This window comes from Mauremys reevesii, linkage group 6 (assembly GCF_016161935.1).
Source record: "Mauremys reevesii isolate NIE-2019 linkage group 6, ASM1616193v1, whole genome shotgun sequence".
Classification (NCBI taxonomy): domain Eukaryota; kingdom Metazoa; phylum Chordata; order Testudines; family Geoemydidae; genus Mauremys; species Mauremys reevesii.
The window spans coordinates 109862842-109888958 of NC_052628.1; the positions used below are offsets into that span (position 1 = coordinate 109862842).

Here is a 26117-nt window from a genome sequence, read left to right on the forward strand (position 1 = left end):
AGATGTGTCCCCATCTTACAATCAATGCAAATTTAAATATTTAATATTTTTCACTAGACTGCATGCTTTATAGTGATACAGGTTCAAAAAACACAGCATCTGAATGAAAACAAAGATGACCCAAACTTATTAGTCTCTGATGCATCAGAATGTAATCCTCTTAGTTTTAAAAAAAAAGTTTCTATACAAGGTGTATTAAATATCAACATGGGCCAATTGTTACTACAGGTCTATTTTATTCTAAGGTAAAACACTGCTATCTCAGATACCGATGTATAATAATTGTTGGCCCGAAGTGCCTGTTTAATGGTCAGCACTGTAGATCCTCTTTAATTTTAAAATACCTCTTAAAGACTAAGAAAACCTAGAGTGTGAGAAGTATAACAGATAGAGAACAGAGATAAAAAAGGAGAAATTAGAGGGTGGAAGATGTGTCACTGAATCTTAGGAATTAAAGGAAACACAAATGCACAATATATTTTATTGTAGTGCTTTTCCTCTGTGCTTATCACATTGCAACTGCTGATCTCCATTATCATAATGATATTGTTATTTACAATACACAGACCGGTACTGTATTACAAATAAATTGTAAAGAAATGAAAGGGCCCCCTCTTATGGATATGCTGGGAAACAGTAATTTTGCCTTTAGTTAAAGTAAAATAGTAAGTATGAGAGCTTCTGGGGAAAGGAAAAATAAAAGTGATGAGAAATAAAAAGACACAGCAAGAACAAAGACTGAGAAAAACATAATAGCATAGGGAAAATTAAAGGTTGATCCTGATAGCCCTTATTAAATGAGTAATCATTACTCAGGAATTGTCGCACTGAAATCAGTAAGTGAGTGAGGGTTGCAGGTCTGGGTCCTAAAATTGTTAGAAAAAGAACATGAAAAAGCAAAGGAGTATGAGAAGAGCTATGAAGAACACTGTTCCATAGCTGGAAGATATTGGCAGGTCAGTGATCTGTACAGCAAACACTCCCTGACCATACAACCCTAAGATATGTCCATAATGATCTTGTTAATTGCCCTTCCAAGAAGCATTAGAGTTTGGCTGCAGACACTGATTCTTCAAAAAAACAAAAAAAACCAACACATTCGGACTGGCCACTTGAACCTTTTTGAGGTTGATTATTGTTTATGGTATCCCACAATGTGCTAGGTGCTTTCCAGAGCTTCAAGAAGTTTCAGTCCCTGTCCAAGCAGATCACAGTCTAGGAGAAGGAGATAGAGGTTAGGGGAAGGAAAACAACAAATAGGTAATTTTTATACAAGTTAACTAGATTCCCTGTAGGCACAATGGCAAAAGTGGGTCTATGAGGACTGATATGTGGACGTGTGTAGGGGCCTCACATATGAGTTCAAGGCAGCCATACTATGCCTAGGGTCCACATGTAAGAAGACATAGAGATGACTGAATGAGAAGCTGAGATATGGGTAGCCTATGATGGAAACATTGGTGGAGCAGAGATAGTGAGGGACAACATAAAGCGAAATAAATAGGGAGAGGGAGAGACAGCTTTGAAAGGTGACACAAAGCTTAGATTGGATGCGATACCAGCTGGGGAGCAAAAAGAGGTGTTTGAGTGGTGAGTCCCCAGATCAAAGCAACGGACAAGGAAGATAATGTTACTGTTATAGACTGAAGGGGGATAATGCGTATGTCAGGGAGTGACACTATTATGTCTTAGCTGTGCATCAACTCCCTCAGTAGTGCACCAGCAGGAAATCTCTTTAGTGAATCACACATACCTTCTATCTTATGCTACTCCTCCCCTCCCCCCCACACACTTATGCTATACTTGGGGAGAGAGGAGGCAGAGCGCTGAAGGGAGGAGAAGAAATAATAATATACCCTGTGGATATGAAGGTGAAGGGGAGGGGCGACAGGCGAGTGAGACGTTAAAGGGAGAAAAAAGCTTTAAATTGCCACTTTGTGAGATTGGGGGCAAACTACCCTTACCCACATTGCGCTTTCAGCCATTTTCAGTTCCATTTCAAGGAGCTGTTCAACAATCCCAGGCAACTTTCATAGAGGAAACTAAATCAACAATGGCTGCTAAGCCGCAAACTTCTGCCAAAAGGGCAGTTGAGCCTCTGGGGACAGGAAGGTGGAATAAGGGGGCCAAATGGCCCAGGGAACCTTTTAAAAAAAAAAGCGGGGGGGGGAAGGGTTGTTTTAGGACAAATGAACAAACAACAGGTGCTTTCAAAGTAGAAGAGGGAAACGTGTAGAGTAGAATTTGTAACCTTTCCCTTATTATTTAGCTTCTCACTATACTAGGAACTACTTTTCATAATGGAAAGATACATTGCATGAAAATCACTTAACTGTCTAGAGAGGGGAAAAAAGCATTTTTTAAAAGAATAATATATAAACTGAATAAGCCATACTCTGGAAGAAATAAGTCACCTTATGGGGTATATTAATTGAGTACTGGTGGTTGAATGTCCTTGAGTGCACCAAAGGTATCCATTGTTAGCTTACTAATTCCCGTTCTGTTGTGGGTTATTGCTATGCTAATGCACACCTTGAAGTGACTTATTGCTATGTTAATGGACACTCTGTGGTGGGTTATTGCTACATTAATGCACACTGTGGAGTGGCTTTTTGGTATGCTAGTTTTGTATGTCTGCAAGTATGGGATCTATATAAATTCTGTTTCAAAATTAGTTTATCAAACAAGTGACATGCACCCATGGGAGTCTCTTCTATATTTTGCAGGGTGGATAGGTTTTTGCTGGTAACTTATCACACGTGGAATAATGCTGTTGGTGCTAGCTGTGACATGGAGATCTGACTCCTGGAGCTATGCCTGCTATGAGGAGAGGTACAAACAACAAACCCTGCACAAACAAAACAGGATTCTGATGACATGGTAACTACATTAATGGCATTCTGTTGATTTGTGATGTCATTAGAATTTGTAAACAGAACCTTATTCACAGGGTGTTTTTCAGTCTTTGCCTGTTACACGATTTAGTTAAAAAAAACAAGATGCTTTTTTAATATAGAAAAATGTCTTTTTTTTGGTCTGTTTAAGTTTTGGAAAAAATATGTTTTGGAAATAAAATCATACCAGAAGACATTTATTTACAGTTTCATTCAAGAGAGTTCTAGAACTCTTTTGATGGTGGAATTATGACATCTATGGTTATTCAGCCAATCATCATAGAGTTAGCTTTAATTCATTTGCATACTATAAAATGTAAAGCCTATATTGGCCTTTATATAGATAAACAGAAGGGAAGATTGTGCCAGGAATCTCAGCCCAATACCTGCACCTGGTTCCTAGGGAGCAATTCTGTTTCAGGAACTGACTCTAATCAGACACCAAGGCAGAAAGCAAACTCTCTGGCTGCTCACACAGCTCCACATCAAGGACCCATACCTCTACACAGAAAGTAACATATCAAAATACCTAACACCACCACAGCATCTTCCCAAGACTGAACATTTGCTTTCACATTAAAAGGAACTCTGTAACAGTGACACGTAGTGACACCTGCCTAATATTATTTAATATGGATATTGCCATAGCCCCTAAAGATCAACCAGGATGGAGCCCCATCCGGAAATGTAGTAAATAGCAGTGATTTTCTGATTGTATTGCTTATATAGGGCCAGATTGTGGCCTGGCTTGCATACCCATGGAGGGACAAAAGGAGTGTAGGTTGTTTCCTTGTTTCTTGCACCAGCTGCCAGGATCATGGGTATTAGCACAGGAAGGAGAGCAGCTTCCACACGAAGAACACCATAGACCAGGTGCAGGTCCTGCAGGGTATTTGTCCCTCGGAGCAAGGGGGTACTCAGAAGGCAGACTGTGATTCTCAGTGTCAGATGCAGGCTCAGAGTCACAATCAGGCTTTACATCTGCTCCAGGGGCAGTACAATAATGTGTAGCAGTTGAGTCCAGAGATGGGTCAAAAACCTGGATGTAAACACCCATTGTGTTTGAAATACAAATCGGGGTCTAATTCTGGCAAATAGCCCTTAGCTTTTTAATGCACTAAACCAACCCCCAGATTAGAACAGCTCTAACTTCAGAGTATTTGAAACTGGGTCTGAGTTTTGCAGCTTGAAAATACATCTCTCTATCTAAATAGTCTACTTATTTCTGCTTTCCTGAACCTCATCTATAGCAGGTTTATCATCTCATAGCATATTAATTAACTATCTTGCAATGTATCTGCAGTGGACTTATTAATTGTCTTGTCATTAATTATGTGTCTCATTTTGCCATAAATCATTGATCTCCCCCCCGCTTTCAGGAAATAATTAGTTTGCCCGCTCTTCTAATGACTAGGCACCCATGAAAGATGGACCCTAATGAGATCTATCATGCTCATTTTTCTGTTATGGAATTTGGACATTCTGCATATTACAATTATTCTACATTTATTTTATTTAGGGCCAACTCTTCTCCCCTGGACCAAGCCCCTGAGTGAATGGGTTTGCACAGCAGTATTCCATGGGAATAGCATTCTCCCCCACTCAGGTCATTCTGGATGACAGTATGACTCAAAGCTGCAGTACCTACCACATTTGCTGTGCCTCTCCCCGGGGTGTGTGTCTTTGACAAGAAGATCTGTATGGTTGTAGAGCTACCAATCACACCTGCAGCCCTCTCCTAACCTATCCCACAGCACATCTCCATTCTGCAGCAAATGGAGCCCTTGGGGTGCCCAGGAGATATGGAATAATTACGTTTGTTTTAGGGTGGTAACAATGAATATAGATGGGAAATGACAACCAGTCTGAAAGGGAGAAATAACCCAAGGAATCTCATTGAATGAGTGTAGACATCTGTCCCCAGAAACCTTTGTGGCTGGCTCACTTTTCCTGTCAAGCAGGAAAATGTGCACATATATTTAATCTACCAGCCACAATTCACTCGTTCTAGAAAACAACCATATTGTGGAAGAGTGACTGCCAAACATCTTTGCAACCAGTCTTGTCAACTCAGACCATTTAATAAGGATTCTCACGATAGTCTGATGTTTTTGTAAAGCTCCAGCTCCTGGAATTGTGTGATTCTGTGAGATTCTTACCTTTACTTAAAAAAATGGAAGTTTCTCGCCCTCGTGCTTGCAGAGAGACCTAAAGGCTCAACAAACAAACAAAAACCAGAATGTATTACTTTTTAATAATCTCATGATTTTTAAGCCAATCTAATGATTTTGGTTGACATGCCTCAAGATTTTTGAACATTTGGGTTTGGCAATATTGAGCAACTCACCTTAGAGACTGCACAGATGGGGAAATGTGCAGGAAACCTGAAGACTACTAAGAAAGTGTTGTAAGCCAGTCTTAGCTCCCAGAAAATACTCAATAATTCCCAGAGTGGGCAATGAGACAATAGATTGCAGTCCCTATCTGGTTCATCCTTTGTCCCAGCTCCAATGGAGAAACCAAACCAAAGCTACACTGGAAGTTCCAAAGGACACTCAGTATCAGTGCCTAAGCAAATGTACCATTGACCTTAAGTATTACCAATATTGATGTGTTAGATGTGAACATTAAAATAAAAGTCACAAACAAAAAAAATGCACTATTTGCTATTAAAGGAGCACTAAGATGCTGCAATACAGTTTCAGTTTGATTGATGGCTTTCACCTGCCACCTTTCATCAATGTTAACAGGAAGTAACCTGAAACTTTGAACGTGAATATAATATTTTTGCCTTGAAACTGGAAAGATAGACAGCAATTACTTAGCACATTTTCAGAAAAGTCCATCCAGTGAGGTTTGTAGTTGGCTCTTCAGCGTAGGTTTACTTGAAAATGAAAGCAGATCAATTTGGGTTTTGCTAACTAGGAAATGGTTCATTAACTTCTGAGCTAGTAAATTTACACTCAGATCATATTGACATCTACCTTGACTTAACAAAAAGCGAGCGAGGGCTCAGGAAGGCCTACCTAATTTTCTTTCCATGTCATCAGAGCAGATTGTTAACCAGAGGTTGCAAAGTGCTTTGGCTAACCAAAATAAAAGCGTAGTTTAAGTTATGTTTCTATTGTAATCATTTCTACTGTAAAAATATCAAGTTATTTTGATAGCATTTTCACTGCTAACACCACAAATGTTTGCAAAATATTTCAAAGTTGTTTCCATTTTGCAGCATTCAAACTGGGGCCTATTTTCAAACTTATGTGGAAATTTTCTGTCTACATTTTTATCAAAACGTCATCAAAATAGTTAATGATTTATGAAAATTAATAACATTTTGAAAACAACTGATCTATTTTGAACCCTAGAAAACTACAATCTACCTCGAAATTTCATTTTTTTAGGGTGATTTTTAATTTGTTTTGACCAACTCCACTTGAATCTGTATGTGAATGAGCTGGTGCTATTGACATTTACAAAAGCAATAACAAGAGTGGAAAAAACTTCCACAGATATGAATTTGAATTCAAAAGTGAGTTTTGAGTCAACCATGATAACAATACTACGGTGTCACCAGATGTATCCTTGACCCACAAAGGATCAATTTTTAAGAATGGTAATTGAGTCTCTGTACAATTTCTTCCTCAAACGACAATGTTAACTCATTGCTTTCTTCCCATGACATCACTGGAAATGGCTCGCCTGCATGCTAATTTTTTTAATTTTAGAAAAAGGAAGCATCAATTATCTTATCACCCTATTAAAAAGAGTGTAAATATCAGAAACTGGGCTGGATCTGGTCATGCCTAATGGTCAGAGCCAGAATCAGGAGTCCAGGGTGGGATTGGAGTGAGACTGGAGCAGGACTAGGAGCAGGGCAAGGGCAAGAACAAGGCAGGAGCAGGCTAAGACCTGGGGAGTCTGTTGCCCCCATGAGGCAGAAGAGAGTTCCAAGCCCTGGAGCGACACTGAACAGACTGAGCTACTCGTCCCCTTGTGGGGCTTATATACCCGGACTGCGAATCACATGACCTGTTCCTGCCTTGTGGATTGGCAGGTGCCTAGCACAGGAGTCACTCACCACCAAACCAATGATACACTTTTGGTGGAGGGTTGTGGGAACTAATTGTATGAGCTCCCTACCTCCTCATAAGCAGGTTGTTTGGGACCTGACCACATGGAGCTGCCACTGAGTTGTTCTGTGGCCCATAATGCATCATCCTTGTGGAGTTCCTGCCTGACTGTTGCATCTGAATGCGGAGGTTTGCTTCCATCTGGAATGAGCCCCCTAGAGGATGCCATGGGGTCCATGTGGATCCCTTTGGAATGTTTAGGAAGGCAGGGTCCTGTTCCCCCAGAGCACCACTCAGGCAGCACAGAGCCAGTAAAGCACATTGTCATGAACTCCCCTGGCTTCAGCTATGTTGGGACCACCCCACTAAAGGGATATTCCCTACTAGAGGGGCTTTGTGGAACTTTTGTGGGTAGCCTGTACGCCCCAGATCCTCCATTTCCACTGAAATAGAGTCCCTCTCCCGCTCCGATCCTAACCCCAGTTATGGAATTTTCCTCTCTTAGCTCTTTCCTGTGGAAGAAAGAGATCCAGCCCAATGCATTAATTTTTTTCCAATCTCTGTTTACTTGGCTTTACATTTGGATATACATAGCAGGGATCATGGGTTTATCAGATGACATTTGTTTTCACTGCAATAAGTTTCCAGCATGTGCTTTTGTTTTATGTATCTTATACTAGTAAATGCTTTAGCATAACACAACAGTAACAACTTTTACAATGAAAGAGCGATTTTCATTATGACTATTACATTCATGATGTGATATCCAGAGCTGCCTCTCTGCTGTCTGCAGGTGCATTCACTCCCAGGGGGAATCTCCATTTCATAGCCTGCTTATTTGGGCTCAGCCCTGGTTTTGGCTCACAATGAAGCTTTCCTATGAAAAATGACTTCTTTATAAGAGACTTCTTCTGGAAGGGCCCCCGTCAAAGACTAGCATGCACCCTGTTGTGGATTTGACCGTAATCACAGTTAAATGGGCAGGCATTGCTGTGCAATCTGTAAAATAAATACACATAAATTGGCTACTGTGCACACAGCAGCTAATTTCGTAAGGACTTACAGTGTGTACCAGCAAATCTGTAGCAGAGCGCTTTTGGCAAAAAGCAGTCAGCTTGGCTCTTGATCTTTAGACATTCTGTACAATCAACGTAAGGGTTCAATCATGTAAGGCACTGAGCACACTCAATGGGAGTTGAGGACGCTCAGCTCCACACAGATGGTGTTCTGCTCCTTATTTGAACTTGTCGCATCAGAGTCTATACAGGGGCTGTGCTTGCGCACATCAAGGAAATGTATTTCACTTCTTTCGGTTTTAAGTTGCCATTGTGACCTTGTTGGTAGTGTTGTTGTAGCTGCGTTGAACCCAGGATATTAGAGAGACAAGGTGGGTCAGATAATATCTTTTATTGGACCAACTTCTGCTGGTGAGAGACACAAGCTTTCGATCTACACAGAGCTCTTCTTCAGGTTTGGGAAAGATATTCAGAGTGTCACAGCTAAAAACAAGTAGTTAACACACATTGTAAGAAATCATTCAAGGTGAAGTGGGAAGTTAACACGTTTGCTGTCATAGGACAAAAAGGTGGGATTAGCTGGTTACAGATTGTTGTAATAAAACATAAATCCAGTGCCTTTTGGAAATTTACGTTATTAGAGACCTTGATCAGCTGTAACTCTTTCAGTCCTGAATACTATCCCTTACTGCATCCTTCACTTTCCCTGTAGATATCTGTACAAGTTTTAAAGCTGAAAAGCAAACTTGCTTAAATTAAATGTCTAAAATAAAATTTAGTATTACTAGCTTGAGGTCCAGGAAATGAGATACAGTCCATGTCTTCCACAACACAGGTTCTTCTTCGAGATGTGCTGCTCATATTGATTCCAATTAAGTGTGCGTGTGCCGTGTGCACGATCGTGGGAAGATTTTTCCCCTAGCAACACTCAGTGGGTCGGCTGAGGCGCCCCCTGGAGTGGTGCCATTATGGCTCCAGATATATGCCCCAGCCGACCCAGCGCCCTCTCAGTTCCTTCTTACCACCCATGACGGTCGTTGGAACTGATCTCCCCTTCCCTAGCTTCTAGCTCATTTATAGTTGTAGATAGTTTTTATAGAGTAGTTGTTATTAGTTTCTAGTTGTAGTTAACAGTAGTTGTTGTTGTTAGTGTTGTAATAGTAAATAGTAATAGTAATTGGGGGGGTAAGGGGCTTCTCCCCTTCCCTCCCTCCTGGTACCTGGGCTCATGTCTAGGTCTCCAGGTTTCAAACCGTGCTCGGCCTGCCTTAAACCGATGCCTACGGGAGACTCCCACGACTCCTGTTTGAAGTGCTAACTCAATCTGAGCTACGTTGCTCCTGCTCAGTGCAGCGGGTACTTTTGGGTAGCAGAAAGCCCTCTACTAGGTCCACGTATTTGGCCAAGTGGACGTTTCTCCTGCTGGTGTGCTCTGAGCAATGCTGCCCCTCTGGAGGTGCCAGTACCTACGATCTTAGACTATCTCTTGTCCTTGAAACAGCAGGGTCAGCAGTTTCATCCATCAGAGTACACCTAGCAACAATTTCGGCCTTCCACCTGGGCGAAAACGTGTGCCCGGTCTTCTCCAACCCCATGGTCAGCAGGTTCCTCAAGGGATTGGAACATCTTTACCCCCAAATTCAGCATCCGGCCCCTACGTGGGACCTCAATCTGGTCCTATCCAGACTCATAGGTGTCCCGTTCGAGCCGATGGCCACTTGCTCGCTCCTGTACCTTGCCTGGAAAACAGATTTCCTCGTCGCTATCACCTTGGCGAGACGTGTGACGGAGCTTAGGGTCCTTACATCGGACCCACTGTATAAGGTGTTTCATAAGGACAAGGTACAGCTGCGACCGCACCCTGCCTTCCTTCCTAAGGTGTTGTCTGCCTTCCATGTCAACCAAGACATCTTCCTTCCGGTCTTCTATCCGAAGCCGCACACTTCTCAACGAGAACAACAGCTGCACTCCCTAGACGTTCGCAGGGCCCTCACCTTTTACATCGAACAAACAAAACCTTTTAGAATGACGATCCAGCTGTTCGTAGCTGTGGCAGACCGGATGAAGGGCCTCCTGGTCTCCACACAGTGCATCTTGTCCTGGATCACATCTTGCATCCGTGCGTGCTATAACTTGGCTGGTGTGCCAACTATGCACCTTACTGCCCACTCCACCCAGGCTCAAGCTTCCTCCGCCGCCTTCCTGGCTTATATACTCATATAGGAGATATGTAGAGCAGCAACCTGGTCATCGGTGCATACCTTTGCTTCCCACTACGCGACTGTCCAACAGTCAAGGGGTGAAGTGGCATTTGGCTCAGTGGTTCTCCACTCTGCAACGTCTCACTCCGACCCGCCTAGGTAAGGCTTGGGGGTCACCTAATTGGAATTGATATGAGCAAGCACTTGAAGAAGAAAAGACAGTTACTCACCTTTGTAACTGTTGTTCTTTGAGATGTGTTGCTCATATCCATTCCAAATCCATCCTCCTTCCCCACTGTCGGAGTAGCCAGCAAGAAGGAACTGAGGGTGCACAGAGTCGATTGGGGTATATATCCGGCGCCACTCCAGGGGGTGCCTCAGCCGACCTGAGTGTTGCTAGGGTAGAAATCTTCTGACGATGTGCACGCAGCGCGCGTACACCTAATTGGAATGGATATGAGCAACACATCTTGAAGAACAACAGTTACAAAGGTGAGTAACTGTACTTTTGCTGCAAACAAAGGAAAAATTAAGGACCTGATTCAGCACTGCCTTGCATCCTGTGCAATCTTTCACATCAGTGCAAAGCTGGTGTAAAATGATCCTACAGCTGACTAGTAGTGTCTCACACTCATTTTTTAGTAGTATAAAGGACTCTGCAAGGGGAGAGATAGTAGAGAATCAAACTCACTCCTACCCCAAATTCCACCAAGTGCTATTGCTGTACCTGATGTCCCCATTCTTTTGCTTCTCTGGACTTTAAGATGGAGCCACAGTAATGACTCAAGTGTTCAACCCTGCAGGTTCATGTCAAATGGTCTCATGCACCACAAATGATGTTGATCTTTCTCAATGTTTGCAGATAAAGCAGATTGAAAAGCCACAGTTCTTGGACTAGCTGTCTCATTGCTCTTCCCTGCTGGAGTGAGATGTGCTGTGGGGGGAATCCCTGGATGGAGAGACCTATAGGTTGTGCTGCCTCTCTCTCCTGTGTGATCCTGTTCACGGGTGTGGGCTGAGCTCCGAGGCAGACTCTTGGCGCACCTCCAGGATGCAGACTTCATAGATGCGGAAGGAGGTGAAGGCAGCAGCGACAATGGAAGAAGCGCCAACGATGTACCACCAGGTGAAGAGCCCAAAGGAGATCCCCTTCAGAATGCAGAGAAGGCCAGAAGAAAGCATGGCAATGAGGGACCCAATATGTACACAAACGGAAGGGCCACCTGCTTTCTTGTGCATATCGATGGAGACAGTTCAGCTGGTCCCGAGAAGAAAGTCTGAATGAATCTGAAACCCAAAAGTGAGTCTGTCCTCTTTCCCTCACTTGTGTCTGCCACCAACAGACACACACAGCAATAGATACACTTTACTTTGTATAGAAATATAAAATGAAAGAGGATGGTTCTTTGGAAACGGCTTGCTTGCTATTCTGGCACACACGTAGTTCTAGCTATATATAATAGCGCATGGCTAAAGAGAATAAGATTAGATGGATTTTTAATCACTATTTGCAATTACAGTAAGTGGATGATAAAACTTACCTTTTTATCCAGGTCCCCCCCCGCTGCAGATTTACAGTTAATTCCCCCTGCCCCGTGCGTTTGCTGAGTGTCATTCGTGCACCGGGGCTTACAAAGCACAAATCTTTTATTTGTAAAAGAACTAAGATCCCAGAACTTTAGCAGAATATGGGCTCAATCCTGTATAGCAATTAAACATGGCCTGCAAATCTTTCACTTGAAGAGTGGGTGAAATAAGAGCCTCCTCCTCCCCACTAGTGGAAATGGTGCAGCTCCTCTTACAGAGCACCCTGCTCATTAGTGCACAGGTGAAAGCTGGAGTAGAGGGTAGGGCCAGAGGACCTACCGCAGTGCAAATCCTACAGGAATCTACACTTATTGCAGGGTTGGGGAATATTCTTTCCCTCTGTCTCTGCTGCCTGGCCACTTGCGCTGGCAGGGAGATAATAATTAGTATTTTTGGACCAGCCCTATTCATTCATCAGTCCCTAAAGGCTCAAGTCCTAAGAACCTTCACTTATAACACCCATTCTTTTGATTAACACTTGCCCTCGACCCCCCGATATTTCATTTAGAGCAGAAGAAACATGTTTAGTAGGGGTTTGGGAACACTTACATATTAATTAGGCCAGAGAAAGCGTTAGACTGACTATAGCTTAGTGATTAGGACACTTGCCTGAGGGGTGGCCGATCCTCCTGAGGACAGAGGAGGGATTTGAAGATGGAAGGGCCAATTGAACCATTTGTCTCCCATATCCATGGCTGAGTAACCTATCCACTTGACCCGAGGTTCCCAAACTTTTTTTTCCCCCTCAGTTGCCCTTCGGAGAGTCATGTCACATGCATGCCAGCTTCATGAGGTCTGGGGTGCCAAGTACGCATCAGGGCCAAGAGAGGCTGTGCAGTACCCATGGGGGGAACTCACCATGTGGCAGTTGAGGAAGCCTTCTGCTCCCTGCAGCGGTCGGGCGGTCTCGGCTGCCTGTGCAGGAGAAGCAAAGAGGGTGGTGCTGAAGGAGCAGGGTCAGGAGAGCAGAAAGCTGCACCCCTTAAGTATTGGACCCCTGCCAGATACAGCCCCTTCCTAACCCCGGCCCTTCAGCACAGTCCCATTTTCTTCCCCTCCATGGGCTGTCTGGCAAGGGCAGTGGCCGGGGCTCCATGCCCTAGGGCCGTGCTGAAGGGCTGGAGTCAGGAGGGGACTCTGGAGGTGTGGTCAGTACTCACAGGGTGCAGCCTCTGACTCCATTCGCAGAGTGCCCGAGAACATCCTCCCCAGGAGGGGGCGGTAACTGCTCATTGGTAGCTGTGGCTAGGAGGGGGGCAAGGTTGGGAGCCTGATTCCCCACAACGGAGCCCTATCCACTTCCCCTGCTGGACAGAGCCCGCTCCTTACCCCAGCCCTCCAGTGGGGCCCTGTCAGATTCTTGCACTCCCCACCAACAACCTCATTGTGGGGATACACCTCAGTTTGGATACCTCTGCATTAGGATAAAGATTATAAGGGAGGTCCACCCCCCTTGTATTGTGTGAACTTGCCTGAGGGCCCCAAGCTGGTAAGTGTGGCCAGAGCCCACCTGCTGGACCGGGTCCCTGCACACAGCTTGGCTGTGCACCTATCTTTCCTGGTTTGTGAATGATTCTGGGGCTTAGGCAAGAGACAGGCACCCAGACACCTAGCAACGCGCATTCTCAGACAGGAGATAGGCACCTGCAGCGAGGCTGCAGCGTGCATGCCGAGGGAAAACGGTGGTGTCAAAGTGAGCTTAGGAACCTACCAGGTTAGGTGACAGTCGAGCAGGAGTTGTGTAGCTCACAATGGTACCTAAAAATGGGACTTAAGCACCAGTGCACCTTTGTGGATCCCACCCTAGGCCTGTGCATCACTGAAATCCCACTTCAGGGTTTCACTATTCGGAACCACAGGAGCAGATCCTCAGCTGGTGTTAACTATCACAGCTCCATTTGCAGCTGTGACCGTTTACCTCAGCTGAGGCTCTGCCCCAAGTGAGTAAGGTTTCCAGTCAGGTGCAAAACCTATGATTCTCTTTTCTTAAAAATTTCAAGATCAAATAACTTAAATAGAGATGATCTTCTAAAGGAAGCACAAAGCACAGACTCCTCTCCACTATGAGTCACAAAAGGAAATGTACTTTTAGGCTAGCCAGCAGTCCAGACATTTCAGTTTATTTCAGAGCCCAGTACATTACTACAGGACGTTTGGAAATGTATAATAACCTGCTTCATTAATTCAGCTCTTGGGAGACAGCATTTGATTTTCTTTAATCGTGTGAAAACCCAGGATATATGCTCTTGCCCTCAAACCAGATTGCTCCGGTTTGCTATGCCCACTTTCTACATCTGATTGTGTAGTATAAGTTATGCAGAGGGTGCCTAATATTGATATACAAAGGGATTTTCCTCCATTTGTATTGCTAAATACAGTGCAGAGAATTTCCACTGCAATGTAAGTCATCCATGAAATGTACCGATGTTTACAGGGTGTAAATCTCAACTGCGGACAGGGCTCTATTTGCAGCAGCTGAGCACCTGTTCCTTGATGTTTATCCTTCGTGGTACCATACTCCTCTAACATATCTACCTCCATGTGTTGCTCTGGATTGATTGTGTGCTTGTGTCGTGGTTATGTAGAGAATTGCTTTTTGTGGCTCCAGGTTTGAGCAGGTTTCCTTCTGCTATGGACATTGCTACAATGGAATCTTTAGACACAGACATAAAATTTACCTTTTCAAACTGTATCCGTCGGCAGCAGTTCTCAACCTTCTTTTTTCTGAGACCCATGCGACAGGCTATAATAATTCCACAGCCCACTTGTGCCACAACAACTGTTTTTTCTGTATATCCAGTAGATTAAAAGCTGGGGCTGGTATTAGGGGGTGGCAAGCAGGAGGCCCTATGAAGGTAAATTGTTCAGGCTTCGGCTTCAGTCCTGGGCAGTGGGACTTGGGCTTCGGTTTTCTGGCCTGTGCTCCAGCAAGTCTAACGCTGGCCCTGCTCTCTGGATTATTTTGGCAGATAACCTGAAACTTGTTCATGACTATTCTTCACTATCCATTCAGCTAATGGTCCTTAATCAAAGTACAATATAAGGGCTCATGTTATAGAGGGAAACTTCTGCTACAAGGGTTTGGTTTGGTTTTCAGAATCAATCTTGTCTATATTTCTTAACATGCAAGTAGCTGTTTCCCTCACCCCCCGACATCTTTCTGTCTTTTTTCATTCAGATCCAGGGTCAATCTTTTTCATCTTACTCACATGATGAGTCCCACCCAAGTCAATGCTTGAGTGACTAAAGCGAGATTTGCGGCCTGATCTTGTAGTCACACAAGGCAAAATGGCCCTGCTCACGTTAACACAAGGGAGCAAATAAGTATAAGGCATCCCCTTACCTTGGCTACCCAAACCATGAGTAGCTGTGAGCAAATGAGGGTGCGGAAACTGGGCAGAGCCTGCGCTGTATCGCCCAACACACCAGCAAGCATGGCTTTTCTGGCACTGCAAGGGAAGTATGGCGGGTGCGGTATAAAAAAAAGCCTAGGAGACTTCTCTAAAGCAGCAGGGAGACTGAGACACAATCCTCAAAGATACTTATTTAGGTGCCCAACTCCCACTGAAATCAATGGGAATTAAGTACCTAACTAACTTTGAGGATCTGGGCCCCTTCCACTGGGCAGATCACAAAGTGACAATACAATCCATAATCCTGTGGGACTACTTGCTTGAGTAAGGCCTACTGTTCAGCTCCCACTGCAGTCAATGAGAGGCTGGCTATTGCTTTCAGCGGGAGAAGAATCCAATGGCATTTTGGGTTGACCTCCTGAGGTCCCTTCCAGCCCTGAGATTCTATGATTCTATGATAAGTGTTGTGTCAGTTCTCAGGGGCCTATATGCAGCGGGACTGACACAGTTATCTAACGGGTCTTGTCCATCTCTCATTCCTGTGATCCTGATGGATTGTATCTTGCAGTATGAAAACGATGTGCGCATTTCTTGCCAAAAAGAGTTACATACAAAACAACTATAGGCCACGTAAGCAGGGTTATGTATCTTTTATTTGTGATGTTTGAATTCCTCAGGTTCACAAACTAGGATTGATTTGACAAGTAGTCTTCCATTTTATCCTGTTTTTTGTTATATGACTTTAACAGTTAGTGTCGGTCTCGCTTTTCATACAGCTGAACCCTTCATTTAATCACAAACAGAACTAAAATAGTCTAAAAATTTCTTGGATATTGCTTAAAAAAATTAACATGTTGAACAGCACTGGTGCATGGAAGGAAAAAATGGAACAGTATATTCAAATCATTTGTTAGAAAAAAGCATTTCCCCTAAAAATTATGAAACAAAAAATCCTCTGTATCTATTTAGTGTGTGTGGGTTGGTCTACACTGGGGGGGAGGGGAATCGATCTAAGATACGCAACTTCAGCTACATGAACAGCATAGCTGAAGTTGAAGTATCTTAGATCGATTTACCTCTCGTCCTCACGGCGCGGGATCGACGTCTGCGGCTCCTCCTGTCGACTCCGCTACCGCCGTTTGCGCTGGTGGAGTTCCGGAGTCGACAGGAGCACGTTCGGGGATCGATATATCGCGTCTAGATGAGACGCGATATATCGATCCCCGAGAAATCAATCGCGTCTAGACGTACCCTGTGTGTGTGTGTGTGTGGGTGAACCACAAATGCACACACAGGCACACACACAAGCTCAGATAACAAATTCATTTCTTACCAGGGAGAATATTCTGTTATAAAACTTTATTATAATATATCCATTTAAAAACAGGAAAATCTGTTACACAGAAAAGAAACAATCTCCCCATTTCAAAGCTCTTACTTTGTTTGGCTAACTGCCTCTCTCCCATTAAGAAACACAAAGATAAATTGGATCACATTAAATTTACATTAACAAAACTACAAGGTATCAATTAGTGATTCAGAGACCACTCTTGGTTTATTTTGCCTTTGGAACCAGTAGGAAAATCCCATTCTTCCTTCTGATATATGCACTGCCCCATTACTGACAGCTTGCTAGTACTGTGTGATACCTGCTGCATAATCCCATTCCTAAAGCACTGTATGTGGCAGCAGATAAATTCCTATGTTATACACATTTGATCCAATTCTGTAGTTCTTACTCACAGCCTTCACCTTCTTTTCCTTTACTGAGCGAACGAAAGGAACAAAAACCAAGCTCTTGGAGCTAAATGTTGTCAAAGGGCAGGAATGGAGGCTGTTTGGTTTGGGGAGGCATAGCTCGGTGGAGCTGGGGAAGAAATCCATGGCAGCAGCATCCTCCAAACCCAGAGGAATTTCCCCATATAGGATAATCATGACAATATGTGGGCACTGGGCCTTTGCATGAATGTACTAGCTCTTTGTAAATCCCCGTGGGCTTACCCCACAGATCTTGAGGTATCCCTGGGTCAAGACAGCCGCACACCCCACATTGTGCAAGGCTTCCTGCCTACCGTGGGATAACTTGGAAGGAAACTCAGTTTCCCATGTGCAGTTTCTTAGCCTTCCCATGGGAGCACATGATTTGGCTTTTAGCTGTCACTAAGGCAAAACTCCCACTGAAGGTCAATGGGACTTTTCCCGGAGTAAGAACCAAGGGAGGACGTTAGCATTTGGCCGCATTGTCATTTTGTGTGTCAAAGAGTAGTGCATGTATTACACCCAAAAGAAGAGCCCTTCCCAAAATTCCTCATCACTGTGTGTTTTGGGGTGTTTTGGTCACACAGCAGCATCCCAAATCCTGGCATAAAGCTAGCAATATGCTTGACCAACAAAAGCAGGTTTCTCTTGTTGGATTCGCCTGAAACTGTCTGTTATCTTTAGCATTAAGATAAGGTAAGCACTGAAATAAAGATTAATCCTTTTTTTAGAAGGCAAGAAACAGAAGACACAACGGCTAAAACCTGGTTGAAGTATTTAGGGAGTTAATGGCAAAAGAACAGAAGCACACATATTTGAAGTTGAGCCCAGAAGACCTTTACAAATTCTGCCTATCAGTGAAGTCTAGTGGGTGGACTTCCCCTCTTAGGTTAAGTGGATTAGTTAGATTTACATCCACTGAAGTTTTAGCTACTCTCTTGTTAAGTATGCCGATGAGTCTGTGTAAAACAGGGCCTGTGATTAACAATTGAAATAAGATTATATTTATCTCTGACGCTGGGTGGATTATCAAGGGTGAAATTAGAATCTCCTGGACTAATGTTTACAGCACCCTGACTCTGCTCTCTAATGCAGGGATTAATTTAAAGCTTGTAAGTCTGACAATACTCCACACTCCACCCTTTGCTACTGTTGGGCTGTTAAACGTCACAACAGAGATGGGGAGGGAGGAAAATGAGCCATGCCACATTGTTTGAGGCACCCAGGCCAGTGCTGAATTAAACACTTATACTATCTGCAGAAAGATATAGAGGACTCTTGTTGGGAAATAATCCGCCAAGTCAAACCCCAGAAATGACAGGTACACCTCTACCCTGATATAATGTGACCCGACGTAACACAAATTTGGATATAACGTGGTTAAAGCAGTGCTCGGGGGGGAGGGGGGGAATGGCTGAGCACTCTGGCGGATCAAAGCAAGTTCGATATAACAGTTTCACCTATAACGCGGTAAGATTTTTTGGCTCCTGAGGACAGCGTTATATCGGGGTAGAGGTGTACATCCAAAATGGTCATGCAGTAACAAACATTTCATTATTTCCTAGCATTGTTAGCTTTAGGGATGAAGATTTGCATGGATTTTTTGTAATAACAAACTTACTTGGGGTGCTGTGAGATGCCCATTTCATAATTGCGCTTTGGGCCAAAATGTGCTTAGCCTTGCGCATGAGAACAAAGAGAAGGGAACTCAAAGAGCCGTTCCTTATCTCTTGTACCCCTGTACGGGGGTCAGGCACGATCCAGTCCTGGTGTTCCCTCAGCACAAGGATAAGACTAGTATTAGCAGCAGCAGGACTGTGCCCAAACAGAATGGGCCAAGTGTGGGTCTATGTCTGCATCCCTTTTCTACATGGTCCAGTGTAGGCGGCAAGCACACACTACACCTTTCAACGGCTGGTGCCACTCCTGTTTTGCAATGGACTCTCCTAGTGCCACCCAATAGGAATTCTGGCTGAGACAGCCATGATGTCCCTGGGGTCTCTCTCTGCTGCAGAATCTATAACAGCCATTAGGGAGAGCACAATAGTTATTAAACTGAACTGGGACCTAATTTAAAAACAAAACAAAAAAAACATTAAAACACAGTTTTTCAAATTCAGTGACATTATCACAATCACAAAAAAAGTTAATCAAAACAAATTCCTGCACATTTTAGAATTGCACTATGTTAATTAGACCCAGACAGTATATAGTAAGTGGCTTTAGTGAAAGGTAGAATAAAAATGACTTTGTAGATAAAATATTAGGCTTTTCAATTTTATGTAGTCACGGTTTGATTTTTTACCTAAAGATTCCACAGATTCACATCTTCTTTATATAAACTTTCATTGCATATGGCAAAGCTGTGGAATATTGGTAGTGAACCGTCATTTGTCTCGAAATGCTAGAAATTAACAATACAGGATATGCCACACCAGACCAGCAGTTCTGTCTCTGACAGTGGCTAGAATTAGATGCTTCAGAGGAAGGTACAAGAAATCATGTGATGGATAATTATTAATATTCTCTCTAACTATATAACTATTTTATTAAACAATCCTACTAAGCTCTTGGCCTCAGTGATATCTTGTGGCAATGAGTTCCACAATTACGCAGTGGGTAAGCACCAGCCAAATGAATGTCAAGAAGATGATGTGTAACATAGTCCCTGTAGTGCACTCAAGAGGTAGCTTGATTGCAAAAGAGCAGTGAAAGAGGAAGGAGTACTTTAGTTCAATGTAACAAACTGAAAGTTGAACATTCCTTGAAGGCAAGGGTTAACTCTATTTGCATAATTCTAAAGATATGGAAAACTTTCCAACTTAGCAACACTGAATTTTCATAGATCAAACCCTTTGTCCCTACATATATGTGATCATTGACTTCTGCACCTCTGCTGCAGAGCCTATTAAATCAAGCAGGGGAATAAGACATTATCATTATGTGCAACAATATGAGCTCAGATGCTTGTTGTTATTCTTTAGTGTCTGCTATATTTCAGTCTATCATATATCATCACTAGTACTCCATCACTGGATACTCTATGAAGTTTGCTTCCAATACTACCTCAGAAGAAGCAGAGACTGTTAAAATCACTTTGGTGGAAATAGATGCTTAGGGGAAGCAGGAATCAGCACATGATCTGAAAGAATCATCTTTATTATTGAACAAAAGGTCCATGCCAAATTCCTTAGAAGGCACAGAATATATGGGACTAGTCTGTATATATTCCACTTGTTAAAATGTGTCTCTAGAGACCTTCTCTCAGTAAATACTATTATAAATATTTCCAATGGGCCCATCCCCATGGCACCAGGCACACTGTACATAAGTTAATGAGTTTACGATGAATACCTTAGGCCAGATGTTGAGGTCACTGATTTAAATTAGACTGTATACTGGGAACTTGACTATATCTTTGTAGTGTGGAAGACAGCCCGTCTTACTAGACACTATTTACAGACAATGCAGTCATGCATTATGGTTTTGACCTCACCTTCTCCCTAATAGTCTTCGTTAATTTACAACCCCTTTCCCCCCCAAACGGAATATCCTCACCTTGGAAAGAACGAGGTGGGGAAGAAAAAGAAATAGGACAGAGCTAAAATTACATGCATGCACCAAACCTCTGTGGTCACCGGTACATAGGGCATTTCATTCAATTCTAATTACCACCACCCTTCTTTGTACAGATACCGGGCCAGACTGTGCCGTCAGTCACACTGGTGTAAGACCAGGGCGACTCCACTGAAATCACTGACATTACTCTGGGTTTACACTGATGTAGCTGAGATCAGAATCTGGCCCATCATCACCTGACTGAGAGTTGAAGCAAGACAACAAGCAATGTACACACTGCCAGATCTGCTGGGGAATGCAGCTGTGTTCCTATGGACGTTGAGGCTCAGTGGCATTTTGGAATATTTACGCACAAACCTTGGCTGGCATCTAAAGTCCTATGCAGACACAGAAGGCTCCATCTGAAAATCTTGCTGAAGTTCCAGAATTCTTAATATTGTGCAGAACTTGGAAAACAAAATACACAAAATCAAAGTATACAAAATCTTTTCAACTAACAATACAGGTTCATTTCAAAATTACAAATATGCAGGCCAGCCTAAAAACCTGAGTTCCAGTAAAGCTTGAACAGCAGGAACATGGAACGTCATTGTGACTGAAGAATTCCTCCTCAATAATTCAGGAACCAGAAAAAAATTCCAAGACAATTCTTTCTCACTTGGTATTCCACATCATTCAGAGGAGGCTCCTAGCAGCATTTTCAGGGTTAAGAGCACACATAATGTTGAGAAGCATCTGTGAACGTAACCTTCTGTCCTTCACTTTCCCACCCCTGGGAATTAACAGGCAGGTTCAGCCCAGGAGGTCTCTCATGAGCTCTAGCTTTGCAATAAGGAGGAAACTGGGTTTCTCTTCTGTTCGACGGGTGGCTCTTTAGTGACACATCCTGGTTGTCATCTCTTTCTGTAAAACAAAAGAGGGAATTAAAAATCAAAAGGTCGCTGGTTTTACAATATGCTCACAGCTTCTGCACATTTATTATTTGCAAATTTCACCACACCAGAAACAGCCGTGTAGCTTCATATGTCATGTGTCTGTGCTATTCTGTGTTATCTTCAAGGACAGTGCACATAATTGGCAATTAGCATAAAATCTTTTATCATTTCTGACATCTTTAATACTATCTTAATTCCCTGACTATGCCAGCTAAATGGCACTGTGTCCTACATAAAGGAGATAAATCACCTGCAAAAGTCCTCTTCAGCTATCACGCTGAAAGCATTTTAAGTTAATGTAAGAAATGGGATTCCAATTTGTCATTGAATTTGAAGGCAAGAAGAATAATCCTCAATTCTGAAATATAAAGGTAAATATTCTAGCTAGTTACACACAGAGAAACACAAATGTTAGATCTTCTCTAGATTTAGGCCAGAGCAGCCGAGTTTGGATTCAGAATTGGATCTGGGAAATTTCCCAAACTTCAGCAGTGTTCTGATGTGGGATTTGGTTCAGTCCATTATAGAGGTGGATCCAAGCCATGAAGTTTGGATCTGGACTTTAATAGTATTCTGGTACATGGTTGTGGTGTGGAAGTACCTCTAATTCTATCCCATCAGTCCTATCCTGCAAACTCTTGCTACCAGGTATAGTTATTACTGCTACGAACAGTCTCATTGACTTCAACATACGAACGTCTATGCAGTGTGCTGCAAGGACACTGACTATAGTGGGGTCACTATACACGACAGTAAGTATTAAGTAATGTTTCCAAGGTGCGGCTCTACCGAGGGCCAGCACTAGTGAAATGTAGCCAGGTGGAGGGTGACAGTCAACTGATAAAACAAAGTACAGTGAGAGGAAAATTATGGCGAAAGACAAACTATTACCCATTGAAATTGCTGCAGGATCTTCTGCGTCAATATAGAGCACACAGGATCTCAGATTATAAGGTTGCATCCAAAAAAAGATTCCACGAGTGATCACAGGTATTTTTTATTATACAGCTAAATCATAGTACATACATTAATAAATGAACTGTATGGTCCTCAACTAATCTACCTCTGAAATATCAAGGACTGAGCTAACACTACTTAGATCTGAATTCGAGTGGCCAGAGAAGCTAGCTGTTGCAAAGCTGAGGCTCATATCACTAGCTATCCACACTGGCCAGCAGTTTTTAATGACTCATGATATTATTGGTTTATACCTATGTAACTAGGGATCTAAGTGTTCACACGCGCTAAAGTATATTGTGCAAGAATATAAATTAATTCTACATAAGATTAAATAACACTGCTGGAATGTAAATGTAACATCTCACTCGCAACCATGTCAATTGAACACCTCACTGGGGAAGTGGATAGCATAGGGTTTGGAAATGAATTATGGCATCTCATCTCCAGAGCACTGCTTCATATCGAGCCCACTTTGGTAGCACCCACTATCATGTGACCACTCTTTGGAGCCTATCTGAAAGGAGTTTGGTAGTCTCAGTTCAATTCCTAGAAGGCCGGATTCATATCACAAGTAGCAGTGTTAGCAAAAAGGCCAAGGATTGACTAGATTTGGAAATTAAGTTGCCCTCTCAGCCCTAACAGGACTTTCTCTTGCTCAGGGCTGAGGCACATTGGTATAGTCACTGCCTGCGTGTACCTAGTCTCTGGATAAGCAGCAGACTGTAATCTATCACTATAGCACCTTTCACAGCATGCATTAAATTCACTTAATAAAACTGGACCAACTAGTAATCTTGTTACACCGGCAACTGCTTGTCTGGATCAGGGACACTAGCCCTCAACTTGCATGGGTGGCTTTTGGTATTTAAATAATATCTAAGGATACGTCTTCTATGTCTTCCTGCAGAGTGGAACCAGCACCCTTCTGAGGTAGGGAGTTCCAGAGCTGTGAAATGTTCCACCTTCCTCCTCAAACCTGTGGATGCCTTTCCACAGTTTCCAGCTCCATCAAGCCATCTGGGCCCCTGCAGATTCTCCTCCCAACCTGTGGAGAACTAATTTTGCATGTGAATAGAGCCTGATATCATAGTAACTCTTCTTGCTTCACCCTCTGAGTTGTGGAACACATCAAGCTCCTTGGAAATGTGGCTGAGCTGTGTTTCCAAGGGCTAGCAGGAGCTGGGGGAGCAGCACAGCAGAGCCAAGAGGTATTCGAGCAGATGCCATGTAGATGACTCTAATCATAATGTAAATAAAGGTCATCCAATCCACTTTAAGGCGCTGTTGGGAAGCTGTGCTGAATGTAGTCATATTTCTATATGTATAAGCTAAATTCATGGCACCCCAACTCTGCTAAAGGACCCCGCAAACTAAAGATTTTAGCTTGAGAACCTTCCTCCATGGTGGAATTTTCTTTATTCTTTACTTCCTTCTATAAAAACAACTCAGCTGAGGAATCACCACCACAATGAGAAACCCGGGGATCCATATTCAGAAGGCGCCTCCACACACGGATTGAGGGGATGTGATCATATCTACTGTTTTTATTCATGTCCAACTCTCAATCAGCAAATACACATCAAATTAAAATTCTGGCATGTAGACAAGAGATTATTTACATCAGCCTCTTAAGTCCATCCATTGTCTGGAAAATGTAAATTGCATTAAAATAAAACAAAGCTTCTTATGAGTTCCTAAAATTCACCTTATTTTATCATTTGTTTAATAACATTAACATGCTGATTACTTCCCAAAATAAAAGGTTTCCTGGCAATCCTGTAACTGAAAATTCATCTTGTACTTTATAGCTCATTCCTTCAGGATGCATCTTTGTTCTGTAGCACTGCACAGATTTTATGCCTTCCACATCTGTAATCAGCTTCTACATCAGCTTGTTTTGGAATTTCTATAACATCCAATATGTTGCTCTGAGTCAAAATGTTGGATGATAAAAGTAACAGTACAGAAGCTGGTCCAATAAAAGATATTACCTCACCCATCTTTGTCTCTAATATCCTGGGACCAACACAGCTACAACTACACTGCATAAAATATGAAATGCTGTCATTCAAGGCTGCTTAAAAGCAAATTGTAACTAGCAGAGAGTAAGAATGGAATATGCTGTTTTGCTATCGATATTAGAGGTGGTTAAAAAACCAGGATGAATGATTCATGAATATTTTCATGAAAAAAACCTGCAATTTTTCAACACTGGGTTTTTCCTCCAGAACAATGAAAACTAAAAAGCCACATTCAATACAATTCACTACACAGCTGTTTGCTTTCTCGCACACGAGTGTGATCCCTGTAATCTTACTACCTTGGAAGGTCAACAGAAATTTCTACCAGCAGAGACACAAATAAGCATAAGTAATTTACAGCATATTACTATCATGCTCTCTTGCTGCACATTGTTTCCTGAAAGAACAGATTTTAGGGCCTGAGGGGAATTCTGCAGCATCGTTTATTTATTTATTTTAACGGATCACAAAAGCACCAATTCTTGGTGGGGACAGTCAAAAGTCGTTGAAAATACCGATCAGCTTTGCTAAGTCTCAGAAGTCTACTAGGAAGAACCATGAGTTCATAAAACTCGATTTTTCCAGACAACGCTGTTAAAAGAATGAATGGACATTCAAGTGGCTCAGTGCTGCTACAGGCCCTTCCAGGCCACTTCGCATTCTGAGTCATCTCCACTGGGTGGAGCCAAACACACTGATATTAAACTAGCAGAGTAAATTCTAGAACTTAGTTTTTCCAATTGTACAACATCATCCTCTGAAAATCTGAAAATCTTGCACATTCAGAAATTCACCCACACGTACTCAGGAAAAAGACTATCGAACAACTTCTTAGCAGCTTACTGCTGCAATGTCAATGTCTTCATCCTGGCTTCAGCCAGCCCTGGTGTTGTTTCCCCCGTCAGCAAACTGTTGATGGTTCCTGAAGCAGTGTTAATAGCTGCAGATGCTTAATTTATGTATTTGGAGCCTAGATACCATAGCAATGGGCCCTCTGTAAGTCCGATACATGGACAGGCAGACAGACACCCCTCCTGCTGCTGCTTCCACACAGCTACTAGAGGAGTCAGCCAACAGTCTATGTTTTTCAGGAAGACAAGAAAGTAATTTTGCAGAAGCAGAGGATTAGTGTCAGTAAATCTGCCCATTTTGCAGGATCAGAGGGCGGCAAACTCTTCCCGCCCAGATCAGTAGTGAGCAGAAAAAGCAACAATTTGAAACTCAAACTTCCTGTTCCCTACTCAAGAAAAACCAGAGTTCAGATACCATAGCAAGGGGATCATTAGAAACAGTCCAACAGGCAGCAAGGGGACCCTATGAGATATGGAATTTATGCACAGTGCGTCTACTGAAGGTTTTTAAAACACTCCCCATGGTAATACCTGAAATGTAGCATTTGCAAAGCACAACTGTGGATGCTTCATCTCTAAAGTATTCATGGAGTGTAAGCCTGCATTACAAGGTCTCAGGTTTTTGCTGAGGCAGAATTTTTCCTCTACGTTAATGAAAAAAATATCTCATCTTGTATCATAAAATATGTAGGGTTTTGTCTGGCTGCATAATTAGTTTCATGGTCCCATCCATCCTGTGCCTTTCCTCCATCCTCCACTTGGCTGTGTTGCTGCAAGCTGCTCTGCAGTTCCATCCTTGCCTTCACACACTTATTTAAATGGCCTTCTGTTCCAACACCTGTTTGGCATTGGTGTTGGAAATGTTTGTGGGAGTCAGAGATTCAGAAAACGA

General features: G+C 42.9%; 1 protein-coding gene across 1 annotated transcript in view; it reads right to left on the reverse strand.

Moving 5' to 3' along the window:
• Positions 1 to 18351: 18351 nt before the first annotated feature.
• MOB3B (MOB kinase activator 3B) overlaps positions 18352 to 26117 on the reverse strand; it is a 143769-nt gene continuing 136003 nt past the window's right edge. Inside the window, exon 4 of the mRNA XM_039545585.1 lies at positions 18352 to 21361. Coding sequence (XP_039401519.1) covers positions 21332 to 21361 — 30 coding nt within the window. The 3' untranslated portion in view covers positions 18352 to 21331. The remainder of the gene's footprint in view (positions 21362 to 26117) is intronic.